The sequence below is a fragment of the Telmatherina bonti genome (assembly GCF_933228915.1).
Source record: "Telmatherina bonti genome assembly, chromosome: 14".
NCBI classification, from domain to species: Eukaryota; Metazoa; Chordata; class Actinopteri; order Atheriniformes; family Telmatherinidae; genus Telmatherina; species Telmatherina bonti.
This window is the reverse complement of record NC_136612.1, coordinates 31,422,155-31,443,366: the sequence shown is the minus strand read 5'-3', so window position 1 is coordinate 31,443,366 and position 21,212 is coordinate 31,422,155. Positions and strand designations below refer to the sequence as shown.

The following is a 21,212-nucleotide window of genomic DNA, read 5'->3' as shown; positions in this document are numbered from 1 at the left end:
ATTTTTATTCAGTTTTGTTAAACTATAAAATATCTGAAAAAAAGCTTTTCTCCCTTCTAAAAGTTGGTTTGCAGCAATGACACGCGAGAAGATCTTCCAGAATTAAAGAACCATGATGGCTGGAAATTACTTTTTTCTTTAAGCTTCACTAAAAGAAGCTGACGCAACCAAACCATCCCGTTATTTAAGTGTAGCTTGTGTATTTAGGTATTTCACTTTTGCAATAAAAACAGCTGAAGACTTGAGAAAATGCTTGAATGAGCCGGAATGAAGGGTTTTGGAACAGATGATGCTCACGCACACACACGCTCCTCTCAGTGGTGATGCCTGCAATGATTAAATTCCTGACCCCCCCTGTCGGCTCAGATATCCCCGCGTCATGTGTTGGGAGTAGCAGCTCATGCTGCAGAGCAGATTACAGCTTTATTGTGTTTCATGGCAGAAAATTTAGAATTTCATCAACATCGGTGCAACTTTAGATTTGCACACAAACCTGCAGCCTTTCTCATTTCTCTTCACGCTCTTTGACGCGCAGGAAGTTAATGTCAGTCATGCTTGCAATTGCCCACAGTGCCCTTATGCTGTCTGGGAAGAATGAAAAGGATTGACGTCTTTCTGGCCATCTGCTGCCCTACGATTCCTCTCCCATCCATCACTCTCCCCTGCCTCGCCCATCTCTGACTCTTATTTGAGAGGATTAAGAGCGTTGGCATCTCTGTGTTTCTTTGTCTCATCAAAGTACAGCCTAGTGTGTAATGCGTGCATTTAGTCAGTGTCTGTTGCAAATTCTCCATCCAGTAATATCTTTGTCTGCAGGATTTTTCAGCTGTCTTTAGTCACCAAATACTGACGCATGACCCCCTTTGACAGCAAATCCTTGCACAGATTACACAAGTTACTTAATCAGCAGAGAAAACGGACAAATTGCAGTAACTTTAAATAAATCTGTAAGATTTTATTACATACAATATACACACAACCTGGACCTGTGAATCTGAATTAAGACTTGAGGATGTGGGGAGGCGTTTGATGAACTTCAGTTTGAGATGAAAGGCAATTCAGTGGGACAGAGGAGACCAATAAAATTATTTTACAGTCATTAATAAGTTAGAATTGCAAATTAAAGTAAAATAGCTAACAAATTTTAACACAACAAAATTAAAAACAGCATATTGCGTAGTATTCATCATTTCACACACCAGACCACAACAAGAAAATACAATGGTATAGATGGATGGTATAGACAATATTAACATAAACAGTGAGTGCTGCCAGGGCGAAATGAGGAAGAACACAAGGATAAAAGTAAAATAATAAAAAAGGGTAATGTGCTGTGTAAAAGCAGTGTTTGTTGGCTGTATCTTTCTGTCTTGTTTCTTTCATTTAAATTTTCAATGTGTTGGCATTGTTAAGCTCATCTAAAGGACTAGTTTGACCTTGAGGAAATGTGTAATCACTGGTTTTTCCAGTATTTCTGTAATACTTTCTACAGAATTTCTGCAACAACAAGCTAGTTAGCTTAGCTTAGCACAAACACTTGCAACAAATGGAAACTAAATTTCCCCTTTAGCAAATTCAGAATTACCTCTTCAGCCTAATAAGAACACCAAAGCTAGCATTGTGCCATTTGCTTTTACAGTAGAGTAGCTAAAGTTATGCTTAATTTAGACACATTTTGATTAGAAAATTTAATGCTACGTGAAATTCCTGTAAATGTTTTTACGTCTCTCTTATTCCTGTTGCTTACAGATAAACACAGTGAAGATGATGTCATTCACATATTTTCTGTTTCTACTTATTGCTGTTGAAAAGCATCATAATAAATAAGCACAAAGTCGGCATCAGAAACATTTCACTGTTGCTCCTCCTCATAAAATAATATGAATGTAATCATCCATGTCAGTAAAAGACAGCAGCTTTGCTGTGGCTTTATCTATATTTACATGATTGATGATCATCAAGGGAGAACGTTAGAAGCAACAAAGTGTCTCAAACACTTCATAACACAGTCGTAAACATCCTAAAGCATCACAACAGTGACGCTGCACATGTACAAGCAGCTGAAAGGAGCCGCTTCTGCTCCTCTTGAGCAATAACTGAGCATAGTGAAAGCAGACAGAGGTATTCCTGCAGCTGGAATAATCTCCCTTAAACAGGGCAGATTTTTGGAGTCACTTCTTTGATAAAGAGTTACTGAAGGGGTCTGAAAATCTGATCAAACTAGTACCAAAGTCACAAAGTTTGCATCACAAGGGTGCTCCATTCAGAAAATTCACCTCTTCTCTGATTGGCCTGAGAATGAACCAACTTATTTACATACTTCTGTACAGGCTGAGTCATTAACATTTCATCTTGTTGTTAAGTTGATTCAAACCTTCAAATTTACATTGCAAATATCAACAAATGTTTTGTTTTTACGTCAGAAACTTTTCATATAACATATGTTTAGTGGAAGACATACCACTAAATCCATCACATTTTACTTCATGGGACTTAAACCTCTAAGTTTTAGAATAGCTAGAAAGTCGATTTAGCAACGTTTGGACAAAAACAGGCTAGCTTTGTGCTAAGCTAAGCTAACCAGCTACTGGTTCCAGCAAGACGTACTTCGAAGACATGAACTGAATCAGTGAGAAAATACTTTTCATAGAGGAAAACTTTTCTTTCCAAGGTAATATAATTTTATTCCTCTATAAAGTAAAAGAACAGACTGACTGCAGGAAAAGTTCTGGATTAAAGACTAACACAGACAAACAAACATAACAGCTTTTGTTATCAACAGCAGATAAATTGCAGTTTTCTGGCACAGAGCAAAAGCCTTGTGACGGGTTTTAAAGGACCCCTCTCAGAGGTGTTTCACGATGTCATCGCATTATTTAACATCTATGCATGTTGAGCTCCGTGCGAGCTCACTGGTCAGTCAGATTTCAGCAGTTCAATCAGCTGGAAATCCGCTCCAGACCTCTTCTGAAATCTTGGTAAACTGTGAGGCTGAAAGTGGGAGGAGCTGTCATGAAACGGAAATAAATTGACTAAAGCTTTTAGCTGGCGCAGCGTAGTTACGGCAGGTCGCAGGGAGGGATGGCATGTCTCCGATCGTAAGCAGTATCATCACTCTCCTCGCCATCGCTCACTTCACACAGAATCCTCTCTCTCTCATCCTCTTCCTCTGTTTCGCTTTCTCGCCTCAGTCGCTCTCTTTCCCTCTCTCGTTCTCTGTCTCGCTCTCGCTCTCTATCCCGTTCTCTGTCTCGCTCTCTGTCCCGCTCCCTGTGGGTGCGTGGCAGTGTGGAAATCTGAAAGCAAAGAGATATGAGACCATGCACCCGAAATTCACTAAATTGCATGGCAGCATCTATAAAGAATAAAACAAGAGTTCATGACGATGCAACACCCAAAAATCATGCAAATATCAGGCTTTCTAGGTGATTTATAGAATCACAACTTTTTCATTTTCATACTGTAAATGCTTACTTTTTCAGACAGAATTTACATCTACTACTCTAAATTTACCTCACATTATCTAAAAATTGTACATTTATCTCTGATTTTCGTGCATATTTTACTACTTTGTAATGCAATAAAGTAAAAAAGTTATTGTTATAAAAGAGAAAAATGTGCCAATTCAACTTTATCATAAGGAGATAAAAAAGCTAAGAGGTGGCTACCTGATTATCGTGGCTGGGCAGGATGCAGTAGCCCGGGTCTGTCCGGTGAAGAATGCATGGCGAATGAGTACGGAAAGGCCGAGGAGAATGGGAGCAAACAGAGCGCGGAGAGGGAGACTGGATGGAGCGAGGGGATGGAGATCGGACTGAGCGGGACGGCGAGTGAGTGGCAGAATGGGAGGAAATGTGACTGTGGTGGTTTAGTTTTGGTGGACGGGGGGAGCGAGGTGGCAGCTCAGGTGGTTTAAGAGGATCGACTAGGTCCATCTCTGTGAGGATTGGAGGAGGGGGAATAAAATCCAGCTCCTCCTCTGGTTGGAGCATTTCTGCTGCGTCAAGTTCTGCAAGCTCGTCTTTTGACAAGTGATCCACGATCCCGGCGCCGAATGAGTCGCCTACCACATTGATGGAGGTACGCATTCGGTCACTGAGCGGACAAACAAAATGAGTATCAGGAAGTAAAAGAATGAGACCCCAAACACCAGAACTGCACAGAGCAGCGACTGCTCATCAGACAGCTGACTTACAGCAGCCAGTCGACAGCGATCAGCAAACTGATGTCCTGGGTTGGCAGGCCCACAGCCGTCAGGATCAGCAGCATGGTCACCAGTCCAGCACTGGGAATACTGGCAGCTCCAACACTGGCTAGGGTGGCAGTCATACTAAGGAGAAACAAAAAGGCTTTTTTTTTTATCACTGCAATGACTTCATGTTTTATTGTGGAACTCAACTTGCACAAAAGCAAAGTGGTGGAGCATCATCACCCAACGTGGCTTTCAATTAAAAGACCAAAGTTTGCTCATTTCCTGTCATCATACCAACTGATGTTTGCTCTTGAATTTAGCATTTAAAAGCCAAAAATGCATAAAAACAAAAAACAGTTTAAAATATCTTACTGACATATAAGCAAACTGAAGTATCACCAGGGAAGGCATTGGTGAATTCAAACTCAGAGAAAGTGAGAGTTTTAAATGTCCACAGTCATGTTCAAGTGGCAGCAAAAAAAAGCCTCATTAGCTCAAAGAATAAGGCCTAAATGCTTATAACAGTAGGAGTATGCTAAATATTTCTGCAATGTGCTTATTTATAAAAAGTTAAATAACTATTGAATTGGTCCAAATTAAAAAATGAAATTTGAAAAAAATAAAGGAAAAATGTAATGCTAGTGTTCAGCCTTGTCAGTTTGTTTGGGCTGAAAACGAATCATTCAGCAATCTGCTCAGATCTGCAGCTATATTATGTCACAAACCAGCTCTAACCTGGACGATGTGGCCGTTGTGTGTTATTGGTGGGACCAAAAACAAATTTCCTGCCTTTGTGGGGCAATAAAGTATTTCCAATCTAATTATCCAGCCTCAGCATCTTTTTTATTGTCCACAACTTCAAATCATGCTGCATTCGCAGCACCCTGCAAGTGGCAGGACTCCTGTTTTGGCCTTTCTATCAGAGTTGATAAAGTTTACTCCCGTTCCCGAACAACAAATCTGAAGTCCTGTTGCTCTTTTCCTTGATGTTTGATGCCAGTTCATGCTTTTATAATTCCCCAGTTGTTATCAAATTCATCATGAACATCGAAAACCCCCAAAGAAAGATTCAGGAACACCTCTTAAATATTTCAAATAAAAGCAACAAATGTAAAGTATAGGAATAGGAAAAGAAAAAGGAATAAATCATCATATTATCATTAGGTATAGACCAATATTAGGAATAAATCATCATAAGGAATTGATCATCATTAGAAATCGACCATCATTCGGAATAGATTATCATGAGGAATAGACTATGATTTGGGAATAGATCATCATAAGGAATAAACCATAATTAGTAATAGCCCATCATTTGGAATAAACCATCAAGAGAAATAAACCATCACGAGGAATAAGCCATCATTAGGAATAAACCATCAAGAGAAATAAACCATCACAAGGAATAAGCCATCATTAGGAATAAACCATCAAGAGAAATAAACCATCACAAGGAATAAGCCATCATTAGGAATAGACCATGATTAGGAATCGACTATTATCAGGAATAGACCATCATAAGGAAGTGACCATCATTGGGAATAGACCATCATTAAAGCCCAGGATATTTTGCAAAAAGATGCCATCTTGGAACCTGTGTGTGGATTACCTAGGCCTATTTATGAATGATCTGAACCACGAAACACATGATCTGGATTTTCTAGCCTTTTAAAATCAGAGGTGATTCAAATGAGCAAATCTGAAAAGAGATGGTGCAAAACTGTGCCAAAATTGCCATTTTGAGGGCAGACCAGGACTGTCTGCAATAAAACCTCTCTAACTTTGTTTTTTTCAGTTGTTCAGGGTGAGATTTGCAGAGACCTTGCTCATCTTATGATGTGATAGAGGTTCAGAGTAACAGCAGCATTATTCCAAATGGATGCTCATAAAACATCCTGAAAGATAAGTTATACTTATCTTTTTTTCTTTTAACATTTTTCATTCGTGCTATGTGTCATTTTCTTTTGCTCTTTACCAGTAACACATATACTGATATGCATACACATCTTAACAAATCTCACAAGTGTTTCCTTTACTATGACGCTAACAGTATTCAAACAGACCTTGGGGTTGCAGAGATACTCATTTCCTTACTGGAAATCATCTTCTTTTAACTGTTATAGGGCTAATAGGGCATGGGTGAGGGTGGGTGAAAGGGGATGTGTATGTGTGTTAGTGTTTTATCTATTTTGATGTAAATTGTTTTATAATGTAAAGCACTTTCTATTGTTTTTAAGCAGGAAAAGGGCTATACAAATAAAGTTTGATTTGATTTGATTTGAATGCCATTTCTCAACAGGAGTCTAAAAACAGACAGAAGGCTTAAAGGGGTATCCAGAACTTTCTTTTCTTATTGTTTTAATTTAACTAACATTGTGGTCTGAATAATATGATGCACTGAGCACTTCCTTTTCATCTCTCTGCTCCTTATCTTCCAAGTAAAAACATATGCCAGTTTTGACATATTAGCATATTTCTCTTCTTCCTGCAGGTCTCCCTTGTATAATATGCACTGCATGTTGGTCTCTCTTTCCTGTCCTCTCTACCCCAACCCGTCCAGGCAAATGGCTCCTCACCCTAAGCCACATTTGTCTGGAGGTTATTCCTTCCTGTTTAAAGGGTGTTATTTCCTTCCCACTGTCGCCAAATGCACCGGAGGCAGCAGTCCAACAGGGGATTGGACTGAAGTCAAGATTCGATGCAATCTGTTGGTTTTCCTTAACTAGGCTATTTATTATGAATGGACTTAAACTGATGTGTTTGCAAAGTGCCCTGAGATTACATTGTTGTAAAGTGGCACTGTACAAATAAAGCTGAATTAAATATTACAAATCAGATTTTTTTTCTGGTGTCATATAGATGTGCTTCATGATGCAATTCTAACTCTAAACCAGTCACACAGACATGGCTGAGTATGGAGCTGCTGTGCTACCTCCCTGTGCTAAACATGCCATAGGTATCTCATTAAGGCCTCAGGAAATTACATCAATTGGTGAAAAATGTTCATTAAAAAGACCCACAATATGATAGTTTTATGTGTTTGTTCTCCTTCTTTAAACATCCAACAGATACACTGTGGTTGTTCTACCCACAACAAAACATGGAGGAATGCTGCTTGCAAAGACTTGTCTGCAATTAAACTAATTATCAGTTCATTTCGGTCCCACATGACACTGTTGGAAACTGATATTTTCCCCATCGCGTTCTCCATCTGATCTCAGGACTCCATGAAGCATCTCTCAATTGTCTCTGACAGTCTGCAACTTTAATTATGACCTTCTTTACGACTGTGATATAAATGGGAAAGCCAAAAGATTTACACACCACATATGGATTGTATTTTAGAAAACACGGATCACAGATGATACAATAGATCATACAGCACGTTTTAAAAATTAGATTTTGGAATTTGGTGGTTAGCGGCCACTGATGAAAGACACACAATAAACAATTTCAGAGTGCTGAGTATCATTTGTAACCCGCAGCCATAACAAGCTGAATCTGATCCAAGTAGGCTGGTTCCAATTAGACTTAAATGGTTTGCTGAAACCTCAGACATAAGGAAAAACATCTGATTACCTCTTTATTGCATTCATTTAGGACTTTATTTCTGTAAATCATTTCTACATATCACAACAAGCTGCCTTAGTCATGCAAGTCTTGAAAATGAAATGGTTTAATGTTGTTTCTGGTTAGGGTAATGTTACATGTGGATAATTTTATATGTGAAAACAACACAATTTCAGTGAATATGAGCAGTTAAAAGTTGCAACAGTGCTATTATCTTTACAGTGCATATATTATGCTGTGCAATATTATAGTTTAATTAAATTAAATTTTCTCTTCTGAATGATCTTCGATGCAAAATAAAGGGAATCTTAAACATCTGGCCATTTTGAGAAAGTTTGACTGACCTCCCAAATGAACGGATGCTGTCTGGCTGCAGGGGGGATGAGGGCAGTGAGCAAAATGTTTAATGAAACTGCGTAATTTGTATAATTTACAACCTTGTGCATTGCTGTTGGTAGTCTGCAAGTCATGCTAGCTCCAGCTGTTTGTGTTTACAGTCTCTACCCACACAGCTTATGGTCATAGCATGCAAGTAAATTTCATCAGGGCTAATTTTCATCTGACTCCCTTGTAAGACCTCTGCATACAGTTAAGGGATGTTGTAAACAACAACAACTGGCAATAAATAGCTTGTCACATGGACTCAAAAAACACACTAACCAGGAGGTCTGGTTCTTGCCAGATAATTAGAGTATTTATTTACAAGCTTATACTGTTTAATTTAGAGAAATTTGTTACACTGAAACATACCAGCTATCAGCAGAATGAAAACTTTGTGTACAATGGACTGAATCAGAGTACACTCTCAAGAAATGAATTAAGAACAACAGAAAAAAACAAATTTAATCACATCAACGGATCTCAGTGCCTACTCTAAGCAGGAGACTGGTCATCTGTGCTTTTGCGGCAATCAACCTGTAAACCTCAAACATGGCGATAAGTTAAAACTGATGTGGCTTTTGTTGCTCCCCCTGCAGGTAACTTTCAAAACCAACTCGAGCGCTTCTTTGTAGACTGTCTCTAACCTTCGTGACCCAAAGTCCTTTTCTTCGCCTTACTTTCTGTTTTTCAAAGGTAAGGTATCCCCTTTGTTTACAGAGTATTCATCCATCCAGCCCTGCAGGGAGGGTGCTAGGAGTCATTTGGATGATTAAATAATTAGTACTGTTTATTTTCCTCAATAAAAAAAAGTTACTCTTCACCCTCCTCTGAACAGAAGGGTGCTGCTCTCTGCTTCAGGCAATCTCCAAATTTAACATGTTAATTGCCACTTTCATTGCAGATGGTAAGAATAATTTGTATTGAATTACAATGTAATGTTCAAATTAGGAAATAATTGTGGACATTGTCAGGCTGTCATTCCTCTTTTTGACCCTGTTGAACCCTGGAGATGTCTAAAAGTAAACGAAACAGCTGAATAAAGAATGAAAAAAAAAAAGAGATCTGGCTCCTTTCTTGCATCAGCACAGCTGGCTAAACATGGTGTTAATTTGGTGTAAAAGCTGGATTGTTGTTTTCTGAAAGCTAGAGAAACTGGACAGTCCAAACAGATCCATTCTTGGAATGATGTGGAGGGAAGGAACACACTGGCGCCTTATTATCTGGAAACATGAAGCTCACTAATTCTCCACAAGAAGAGCCCCAGATGGAGATAAAAGAGGATCATTAACTGTTTGTATACATACCTGACCGTTACGATCTGTCCGGCATCAAGGGTGATGTCATTCATCTGGGCGATAAAGATAGCTGCCACCGCCTCATACAGGGCGGTGCCATCCATGTTGATGGTGGCACCTATTGGCAGCACGAAACGAGTCACTCGTTTATCAATCTTCAGGTTTTCTTCCAGACAGCGGAAGGTGACTGGCAATGTCCCTGCACTGTGAAAATAAAAAATAAAAAATAAAAATAAGAAGGCCACACAAGATGACAGTTAGAGGAAAAAGATGCAGATGTCCAAAAAGAAGGGCAAAGGGTGCATTTGAGGATATAAAATAGGCAGACAGGTGGTGAGAGACATACGTGCAGAGGTGGGGAGGAAGGTGAAGGGGTAAAGGAGGCGCAGAGGCAAATAAAAGGCAGCAGAAATCCGAGTCGGCTGACAGCCTCCTCCCAACAGCTGGTGGAGGCCACTGTTTCTATCCGCCAATATGTGAATTAAAGGAATTTGATTCCCAGTCCTGTTAAGCTCAGGTCATAATATAATTAGAGAAAATGTTGATGGGATTACCCAGTTTCACTAAAGCCTCAATGATGTGCCAAAATGACAGTTGGTTTCAGCAGACAGGCCAGGCCAAGCCAGGCAGGATACAGTTTGGTTGGTGGTAACTAATCCAAAGGCTTAGACATTTACAACTCGCGATCTGTCTGACAGGGACAAGCCCATGACACCCTGATCTCACACACATTTGGCACTTTTGTTCTGATTTGTCACCACGGCTGCATAAAAACTGAATGTTGCCGACGGGGGTTTTCAGTTTTAGCTCAAATAGCTGACGGCAAGTAACACACTTCACCAGTCAATCATTGTAATGAAAAATACATGCTGTAAAAACTGACACTCGCAGTAACTTGCACACACGCATATACATATAGATGTACACACTTTAGGATGTTATACCTGCTGGCAGTGCCTAAAGCCGTAATCCAAGCCTGGAAAATTCCAGAGTAGAAAGCAAAGGGACTTTTTCTGGTCACAGCAAAGAATATGGCGGGTAGGATCAAGCCGCCATGGATCACTAGGCCCACTATGACGGTCACCATGTACATGCCGAGCTGTCTGGCCACCACCTCCAGGTCACCGATAGCTGCGATCTTCCCCGCAATCAGAGAGGCAATTCCAACTGGAGAGTACCTGCACACACAAGGAAGAGTCAATGATGTAATAATCCCATAACAAAACCCCATGTGTGACATCAACCTGCTCCAATTTTTTTTATGTTAGATACCAAAAAGATTCCTGCATTTCTTTGTATTTGTTAAAACAGACCAATATCATGCCTTAAAATAATTTTGCATAATATTAGGACACCAAATCAAACCTTGTTAGATACTCCAAGAAAAGCGAGAACTTTGTTCTTGCTCTCAAGGCCACAAGAGCAAGAAACTTCTTGTTGTTCTGGTCCAGATTCCACGTGAAAACTGCTCTACAACAAGGCAGGAACTGGCTGTTATGGCTGTTAATGAACCTGGTTGTTTCAGATTTGACGAGCAACTTTGTTCGCTGCACGGCAGGTTGTGCGTGCGTGTTTAAAGGTCACATGTTGTGAATGTTCGAACGTTCCCACGCCCTTGATCAGCTGTTTTCTTAAAGCAATCTGTTTAACCTGCATCAGTAAAAATGCAGAAGTGGTAACAGTTTCCATGTTAACCACGCCCACTTCCAATGTCCGATCAATCACACAATACCTCTTGGGTCCCTACAACAAGAAAGTTCTGCCAATCCGATATGTCGAGAGCTGTCTTCAAACACGTCCTTGACAACAAAATGATTTCAATTTCTTTCCGGGTGCCTTGAGAACAAGAAAAATTTCTCACTTCTCATTAGGGCTGTGACGATATGCTTTTGTCCTGATTTGTTTCCCATTTTTTGGGTGCCGATTCGATTTAAATTGCGATTCTCACAATTCTTCGATTTTTGTAGATTAAAAACAAAATAAATGTATAAAACTTAAGTTTTTGCTCGTCATTTTTCTTGATTTCAATTTAGAGAAAAGAACACAGTAGTCAGATCATCATTTTCCTGCTATAATGCCCAAGAAGAAAATTAAAAAGATAAATAAAAACAATAAAAATGACAAAAATTTTATAAGGGATTTTTATTTGTTTGAAAAAGAATAGATTTTAAAAAAAAAAAAAAAAAAAAAAAAGATTTTAAAATTGTGAAGCAAAAAAATTCAGATTTTTGATTTTTCGATTTGATTTTCCCACCCCTACTTCTCATTAAGTTTGTAGCAGACTTAACGTTCCACTAGCAAGGAAAACACTGCAAGAATATGTGTCTTTGGGTTTAATGAAAGTATGGATGAAAAGAGGAAAAGTTCTCTGATTGGTTCATCGGGGATGTCACATGATTCAACTATTAGAGGAGTCTCATGATGAAGATGGAGGAAGTGATGAGGAAAGATGAAAGATGAATAGATATAAATGTGATTGAATTGGAGGAGAATGAAAGGATGAATGAATAAAAAACTGGTGAATGTGAAAATGAAAAGAGGAATGGTTGGGTTAGAGGTGTGGAGTGACGATAGACGGATCAATGGATGAGGAGGGGGAGGTTTTAAAGCTGGGGTAGGTAATGTTGGGAAGCAAGCAAGATCTGCAAGTAGCACCCTGTGTTGCTCCTCCTCCGCTAAGGAAGTTATGTTTTTACCAATGTTTGTCTGTTTGTGTTCAAGATAACTCAGAAAGTTATAAATGGATGGAAAGGTGAGGAGGAAAGAGGGAACATCAATGGATGAGAAGGGAGAATGGATAGATGAATGAATGAGGAACTGGAGAAGGAGGACAAAAGAGGGAAGAATGGTGGTTGGGGTGGGTGGAGTCAGGATGGAAAGATGAATGGGTGAGGAATGAATGATGTATAAACAATGAGGGAAGTATAGATGAGTGGGAGATAAATGAGGACAGGGATAGAGAGAGTGGTGTGGAAAAACAAGATGAGTGGGCGAGCAGGTGATCAGAGGGGTAGTGTCATGATTTGGGTTTTTCCCTTTGCTTTGTTTTCAGGGTTCCTGTTTTATTTTGTAGTTTTCCTGTTTAGTTCCCTCGGTTCTTGTTTAGCTTCATTGATTTCCTGTTATTGAGGTCACCTGGTTTCATTTTGTTAATTACTTCACCTGTCTCATTGTGTTCTGTGTATTTATACCCCTCACTTTTTGTCTTGTGTTGCTGGTTCATTTGTTGGTTTTGGCCCTCACTTTGTCTTGGATTAAAGTGATGTCTGATGTCTGCATACCGGCTTCCCGACTCCTGCATTTGGGTCCACATCCCTACAGCCACCGTGACAGGTAGATGAGGTGTGGCCTTGCTCCTGAACCTTTATCATTTTAGTGTACCGTTAAATGAGTCATCAGATCTTTGTTTTCCAGCTTTGACTGCTTTTTTTCCCCCATTCTGAATACAGACAGCTGAGTTAAGATAACACCCTTTCAGGTCCCTGCAGGTCAGCTGTCTGCTGAACTCAGAGGTTGGCATGTACTGACAGTTGTTTGGCTGAGTGTGCAGTGTATAAGATCTGAAGGATGTCCTCCTTGTATGATATGTGTGTCTGTATACACAGGACTCTGTGTTTGGCTAACTCCATAGGCCTTAGAGAATTATGTTTACATCTCGTGAGGGATGCAAACAGGACATAATTCCTTTGGTGTCCAGCTGCACATGTAAATGACCTAGAAAAAGCAATGAGACAAACATCTTGCTGTTTCTCTTTTACCGCCTGCCCTGCTCCCACGTTCCTATCCCTACTCTCAGCGCCGCAACACTCTTTCTCTGCGCGACTATCCTGAGTCCTGTGAAACTTCAAGACGTGCTCTGCTATCTGAAAGGCATGCTTTTGCACGCATCTCTCCACTTCGCTCCTGTGTGCATCTGCTTTTGGCTGCTGCCAAGCGGCTCCTCTGCCATCAGCGGATCCATTACATTTTGGAGATCTTCCACTCTGGCTCCCCTGGGAGCCTGCAACATTGTTGTGGGCCCCAGCTCCCGCTACTCCCTAGCATACCACAGACTCCAGCATGTCCCAGGGAAACCCTCTCTCTTCCCATCTGTCTGTGTCCTTCACTCGCACTTTCTCCCTCTTCCTCCTCCTTTCTGTGCATTTAAGTTTCCTTTTCAGGGTGCTGTTGAACCTCGTTGTCCGTTCCCACAATTAGTTTCAAGTACACAGGCTGCGCCTTATCCATCACTGTCGCTGACCTCTGTGTGAGGTATCTCCAGAATGTCTAAGCAATGTGGCCGTTGACGACAGAGAGCAAAAACAGAGACACACGTTGTCCATGCTTTAAAATACACAGACACACAAACCCAAAATACAAGACACTGACCACATGATCATGGAAACCATTGTCATGATGATTTCATTCAGGACGTTGAAAAAGTCGCACATGACCTTTCCCCGCTCGCCCATTCTGCTCATGCAGATTCCAAAGGTGATGAAAAAGCCAATCAAGCCTGGATGAGGACACAAAGCAGCATGTCAGCAGTCACTCCAACATGCAGTGGAGTCAAATATAAACAAAAGGCACGAACAGACATGAAACTCATTCCACTCACCGAGGACGTTCATGCCCCATTTGTATTCCAGTCTTTTTCTGTTAACTAATATGGGCTCGGTCTGGTTTGGCGCTGCCACCGGCACCTTTTTCAGCACTGTTTGAACCTAAAAAGCAAACAGACTAACTCAGAGAACAACGCATTCTCACAAAAGACAACAAAGAGGCAGAAAAGAAACAAAAAGGTTGAGATGGGAAGTACAACTTCTTCCTGTTAAAACAGTATTTTAAGAGTTACAAATGAATCCCTGGTGGGCGCCGACAAAAGAGGCAGTAAAACGGAGATGTGAGGCAAAGCATCAAGAGAAAAGGAAAAAAAAACCACTGAGGGGTCTGTCAGGTCAGGTTCAGCAGTGTTCCCAGTTCACCAGCACATCTGTTCATGGGGTAAGTAACGGATGAAGCGGTACAGATGTAAAGAGATTAGCAGTAGCTGAAAGGTTGACCCTCACCCAGTTAAACACAAACAACTACTTTTAATCATCCAGACACACATGTCAAGAAACGGAGGGAAAAGCAAGACATGGCGAAACAACAAGCAACTGTTAAATCAGGTTGAGACTTGGAAAAAAATGACTATTAAGAAATACCATCTGAAGACTGCTTTTGTATTTAAAGCTAAGTTTAGTTAAACTGTCCAAAAGCCTTTAAATCAAACCAGGCTGTCACGCCGAGTGGTGTGGAGGTTAGAGGAGACCAGTTGTTGCTCAGCAGTTGTTAGCAACTGTCAAACTGTTCAGCGACGCCTTACAGGGAAAATAATCATCATTTCAACAAAGACTGAGAACTCAAACACAGGTTTTAAATGTTTTACAGTGATACACGGTCCAACGTCGAGCTGCATTTAGAGATAAAGATCTGTGGTGATGAACCTTTTGTTTCTCTTGTAAATCAGCAAACAGGAACATCTGCCTCCTAACTGCTATAAGTGAATAGCTGGACCAGTAAAAACAGCTCTGCAGATGGAGCTTAGATGTGGCGGGTACCTGCTGGAAGCATGCCTGCACCAGGTTCTCAGGGAAGAGATTCCTGATCAGGTCGAGGAAGGCGTCCAGGCTGCTGACCTCCTGGTTCTTTGGCCCAGAGGACACTGAGCTTCCCCTCAGTTTGGGGTTTCCCGGGTGGATTCCCAGAACCAGGATGACCCCCAGGATGGCAGCGATTACAGTGGTGGACATGTAATATACCATGGCTCTACTCCCCATCCTGCCACTGGAGCGGGCATCAAGACCGGCGAGCCCTGAGAGAGAAGGAGCAAAAGCTTTAAAACGATGCCTGGACACGCTCACACAATACTAAGAGTGGCTTTTGTAAAAAAAAAAAACCAAAAAACCTCCACAATTACAAACATTACATGTTAGGTTGAGAGAAATCCATGTTGTCCTAAATCCAGTGCAACTGGAATCAACTTAGATTATGGTATTTGCCGTTCAGACTTCCTTTTTATAATGCCTACACTGGGAACGCCATTATTGTGTCTCTAATTTGGCAGACAAATGATATAATACAACTCCCTGTTTATAACTAAAAACAAAGTATGCATGTTGCTTAATCTTCATTCTTCTAACTTGTCTTATCTATTTGAACAGTTAATGAAGTTAAAGCAAATTTAAACGACATGATTTCTACAGAAGGATCAGGAAATTGTTTAGGAATAGAATAATTTTATATGCTAAATAAAGCTTTTCTATTAATATTCCTATTACATAATTTACACATGTAAGCTCTTTATGAAGGGATACATGTGTTATTTTAAGATTGAATTACAGCAATTCTTGATTATTTTTCTGTCCTGAAAATGTAGATTAGCCTCCAATGAGGGATGGGGTGGAGGTTAGGAGGAGAGATCATATTTTCCATAAATTTAGCTTTACTTTATTGGCTCCCAGTTAAATCCAAAATAAATTTTGAAGTTCTCAAGATCTAGATTTTTGAAATTCTTCTTGTATCTTAGTAATGGTATTTTTCCACATTTCATTTTAGCAGAGCACCTCGCTAAAAGCTGCAGGTTTACTTTTGGTCCATTGGGTTTCTGAATGTAGAATAAGAGACAGAACCTTCAGATATCAGGTCTCTTTCTGTAAAACCAGCTCCCAGTTGGAGTTCAGGAAGCAGACCTGGCTTGGCGACCCATAGCCATCCCTGCAGTGATGCTGTCATGGGCTGAGACTGCGATGATACACAAAGCACCTCCCTCTACTCTCTGTTCTCCATGCATAATACATGACTTTGCTGTTGCCATTAATCTGTGCCTCTCTTTTTCTTTCTCAGCAGGTAACCCCGGTTTAGTGTTATGGTGCTGGTTGACCCCTCTATCCTCTTCCACCCCCCTAACCACTCCAGGTAGATGACAGCCCTTCTTGAGTCTGGTTTTGCTGGAGTTTTTCCCTCCTGTTAAAAAGAGTTTTTCTTCACTGTCACCCGCTACCCAATCCATGCTCAGGAAAGGAGGCTGAATTGAAATAAAAGGGTTAGGGTTAACTGGCGACCTGTCCAGGGTGTGCCCTGCCTTTTGCCCAGTGACTTCTAGGATGGGCTCCAGCTCCCAGCAACCCTGACTTGGACTAGGCAGATGGATGGGTTAGGTTAAGGGTTATGATTATTTTTATATGAGTTGACTTATTTCAACCAGAAACCATGAATGATTGAAGAAGTCAAGGTCCTTCTGAGGCAACGTAACATTTCTTTCAGCTCTGGTGATGCAGCACAGTTCAGTGCAGCTAGAGCTGGTCTGAAGAGGGGCACATTAGCAACCGAAAAACAGAGCAGGTATGGCAGAATCCAGCTACTCACCTACTACAAGACTGGCAACACCCCAGTAATTGAGGGAGGTGCTGTGGCTGCAGATGACCCAAGCCACTTTTTTGCAGGCTTCAACGTGAAACGTGAAAGGTCTGTCTGTAAAGTGTCTTGAGATGGCATTGCCGTGATTTGATGCTAAATAAATAAAGTTGAATTGAATTGAATTGAAGTCCAGGAAGGCTGTAAGACCAGATGGGTTGACTGGAAGGGTCCTTGGAGAGTGTGCAAACCTTCTGGACTTCTTTTCACCTAGATCTTTAACATATCATTAGTCAAGTACATTGTCCCACTATGCCTGATATGGGCATCATTTGTCCCGCTACCCTAATAGACCACCATCAGCAGCCTCAATGATTGCTGACCAATCTCTCTGACACCTGCTCCGACGTCCCATCATGTCCTGCCTCCCACTCATATTCCATCCATTCCAACAGACTGACAGAGAAAGAAACTTCCACACTGCTCGACACCTCTCATTTTCTTCAGTCAGAGACCACCTCTCTGAGTACATAGACAGAGTCAAGATGGGTTCAGGATCTTTCCACAACCCTCTGTTTGAACACCAGACCTCCACAGGGCTATGTGCTGAGACCTCTCCTGTATACTCTGTGTTTAGCACCCACCCCCATCATTAAAAATGCTGACAAAACCATCTTTCTTCTCTTGTGATGCTGAGACAGCATACAAGGATGAGATCCAGAGGCTGGTGGGGTCCGCAACAAAAGACTTAAAGCTGACTTCAGGAGGAAAGAATTCAACCTGGAGCTATCTGCATTAATGGGATGGAGGTGGAGAAGAGGACCAGCTTCATATTCCTGGGTGTGCACATGGAAGCAGACCTCCAGTGGGGCCCACTAACTTGGTGTTTGTGAAAAAAGCTTAGTAGCATCTCTTCCATTTGAGAAGGAGGATCAATTGGAAGAGGGAGTTTCTGACCACCTTCCACCATTGCTCCAATGAGAATCTACTGAGTTATTGCTTCCCAATGTGGTTCTCAAGCTGCACAAGACCACACTGTGAAAAGTCATCGACACTGCCCAGACAGACATTTGTCACCATTTCCACTCCTTGGAGAATCTGTGCAGCACCCACTGACTCAGGAGGAAACACAGCACCCTGATAAACTGCACACACACACACACACACACACACACACACACACACACACACACACACACACACACACACACACACACACACACACACACACACACACACACACACACACACACACAGCTTATAGCCAGACAGTGAAATGGACTGAACTGGACTATTCTAAAGTACCTTGAGATTAGGCTACTTTATTTGTTAGTTTGTGCTACACAAATAAATCTGAGCTAAACTGGACGGAATTCATTTTATGTGAGCAGTGACTCAGAGAACTACAAAGACTACACAAGAAATGCAAGAAATATAGAAAATATCTTCCCTAAACTTTCCACAGAGTGTATATTCACAAAATAAGGGATGTGGTCAAGGACTTATTCCCGAGATAATTCTACTTTCAGTTGCGATAATATAGTCTCTAACTGGCCATTAGATAATATACAAGTTCAAGGTATTTCTACAATGGTTTTTGTAAAAAGTAAATAGGCTTTTAAATTAGCTTGTTAGCCAAAATACACAACATGTACTGATAATTAAATGCAGATTTTAGTATTCTCAGCATTTGTGAATGTCGAGTTGTACGTAGGTGGTCAAATGAAGGTTTTAAAAGTTTTTTTTCTTTCAATCACATCTTCTTTTGTAGGTTTTCCATTTGTTTTTTAAGAAATACTTGCTGAGCTGATCTGTTTTCATGGTTTTTAGTCATATATGCTGTTTGGTGGCAAAGAAAACTCCCCTCTAGGAGATGTATTTAAGCTAATCTAATTATTTTATTCAAATCGTTACGTACAATACAAAGATTAGAACATTTTCCATTGAAAACATCCTTAATAAAAGTGACGTTTTTAAGATTCATTTACAGCAAATCACGAGCCTTTTAATGTCAATTTGATTCAAAATTCCTGCCATTGATCACTAACTTTTCTCTTTTTTTCTTTTTCTAGCCTTGTATTTCTCTGACTGAGGCAGATGAATGGCCCTTCTTGGACCCAGTTCGGCCAGAAGTTTCAGGAAACTGAGAGTAACTTGGAATTACATTGACTGTATTTTTCCATATTAATTTATTTATTGTTCTAGTTACAACTATGATGAAACCAACAACATTTCAAGGAGTAATCTTTGCTTTCCGTAACATAAACATTCTCCAGAGTTAAAACTAAAGCACATGAACATGGCTAGCAGTAGATTGTTTGCATCTGTTCCAGGCACCATTAACTGCAGAGTAAATACTGTCAAAATCAGGATTTTCCTTCTTGATCATGGGAAGGACTTTGCTTTGGGCCACGCTATAGCAAACGCTAGACTTGTATTAACTTGTTTCCTTTCAGTGCAAAGCTCAATTGAATCAAATCTAAAACTGCATTAAAAATGCAACAGTAACAAAAAACATGACAGTTAATTGACGTCAAAGATGTTGTCAGTTACTATATGCAGCAGTCTACATCCTAACATGCTACACAAGTAACTCTAACAAGCAGTCTTTGTTGCACCAATGATATAAAAAGTTATTCACTTCTGTCTGAAAATTAGGACTGAAAGCAAATGATTAGATTTGTATTATACTCTTATTTACACAGATATCTGTACAGCTAAATCTTAAGAGGCTGAACCAATGAAAACAAATTAAATTTCTCATTATTACAGAATCAAATGCTGAAACATCCAGAAGATATGCAGCTTGTGCAGAAGTCTCAGACTTGCAGAAGGAAATGATCTGAATCAATTCACATTTTTTCCCACTAAAACAAATGCAGGCATGTCAATAAACTATAGAAAAAATAAGTGACAGGAAAACATAACATAACACAGGAAATACCGCTTAAGCATGCAATCTCTGAAAATATGTTAATAAATGCTGTGTAATTCTCACAGATAATCAACTATCTGCTATTAGTAATATCAACATAAATGAGCTCACTGCACTATATACCATAAGAGACCTGACTGCAACGCCTTAGTAAACAAGGCCAACCTGTGATAAGGCTGGAGATGATTAGAGGCAGGATAAGCATCTTCAGCATCCTCATGAGGATATCTCCAGGAAAGGAAACCATCGTGAGGATGGAGCTGTCTGTCACCTTCATGTACCGCAGCATCATCCCAAACACTGCTCCCATGACAACACCTGAGGATGAGACAAACAGCACTGATCACACACCCAGCCGTAGTAGCATAAAGTGAATGATGCCATAATTTAAGCTGATATTTTGTTTTTTTGTATAGCAGTCGTTCAGTAAATTACTGAATGTGGATGTTGTTTTTGACTCCTGACAAGTTACAAAGACATTTGTAACTACAGTTGTTTGACATGGGAGAAAAGGCAAAAGAAAACACAACCTTGGTTCATAATTTTCTGACTAAGTTTACAGTGTGTGAGTGGACTGTTGTCTTACATCTGACAGGTAAGGGGTCTCTGACTAATGAGGACCATCTTCGCTAATGTAAACGGCTTTATATCTGAGTGTAAATCTTAGTGACAAATTATAGACAAAATAACCCACTTCTCAAATTTGCAGAGCTGTTTTTTCTCTGGTCTTGAACAAAGAACACAGCTATGGGGAAACATAGCAAAATGTTTACAGAAGCAGACTAAAGACAACAACAAGCCGACGATGTTTCCTGGAAATATCATTGTGGAGTTTGTACATCTGGGTTTGCTACATTATTTTCCTGTTTTAAACAATATCTCAAATTCAACTCTAACAAGTAGAAACAAATTGCAGAAGTTAAGACTAGTCTCATGGTCGCAGATCAAACGGAGAGCATACCGAGAACAGTGAGACCCAGCAGCAGGTTGTGGGTGTTGCGGCTGCAGTGGCCAGCATCTTTATACGCAATGTCCGTGTTGTCATCTTGCGGGATTTCTTCTTTCTCCTGCTCCTTTTTGGTGTTGGATTGGTTGGCTGTCGGCTTGTTTGTCATCCTGCCTGTGAACGTGGAGGAAGAGATGGATTTACTGCTAATGAAGACATGCAAACCAACTCAACAACTTAATGTTGTGGTATGTGCTATCAGCTTGTACAATATATTAAACATAGTAAACTTTATACTTTTTAATAAGATACCAGTCCCTTATTTAGTGGTTTGCTAAGTCATGCGGGTCGTTGAGAACTGTGGCTGGCTGACTGTGTTTTTTAAGAGAGAGATTAGCAGCCGAAAACAGCTATGGCTCACACAGCATGAATGTGTTTTGTGTATTTGGTTTAACATCCTGAGGGTGGTAAGGATGCATCACTGCAGGCAACCCAAACACAGCAGGTAACGGCTAA

At 40.4% G+C, this 21,212-nt stretch overlaps 1 protein-coding gene across 1 annotated transcript; it reads right to left on the bottom strand.

Moving 5' to 3' along the window:
* Nucleotides 1–3,059: 3,059 nt before the first annotated feature.
* On the bottom strand, nt 3,060–20,865 carry slc1a9 (solute carrier family 1 member 9; the record flags this gene model as incomplete). The annotated part of the gene is made up of 10 exons (XM_079252363.1): nt 3,060–3,296; nt 3,669–4,095; nt 4,196–4,330; nt 9,448–9,642; nt 10,383–10,616; nt 13,807–13,933; nt 14,036–14,141; nt 15,021–15,274; nt 19,916–20,068; nt 20,712–20,865. The coding sequence occupies 10 exons, from the start codon at nt 20,863–20,865 to the stop codon at nt 3,060–3,062; spliced, it is 2,022 nt and encodes a 673-aa protein (XP_079108489.1).
* Between the last annotated feature and the right edge of the window lie 347 nt (nt 20,866–21,212).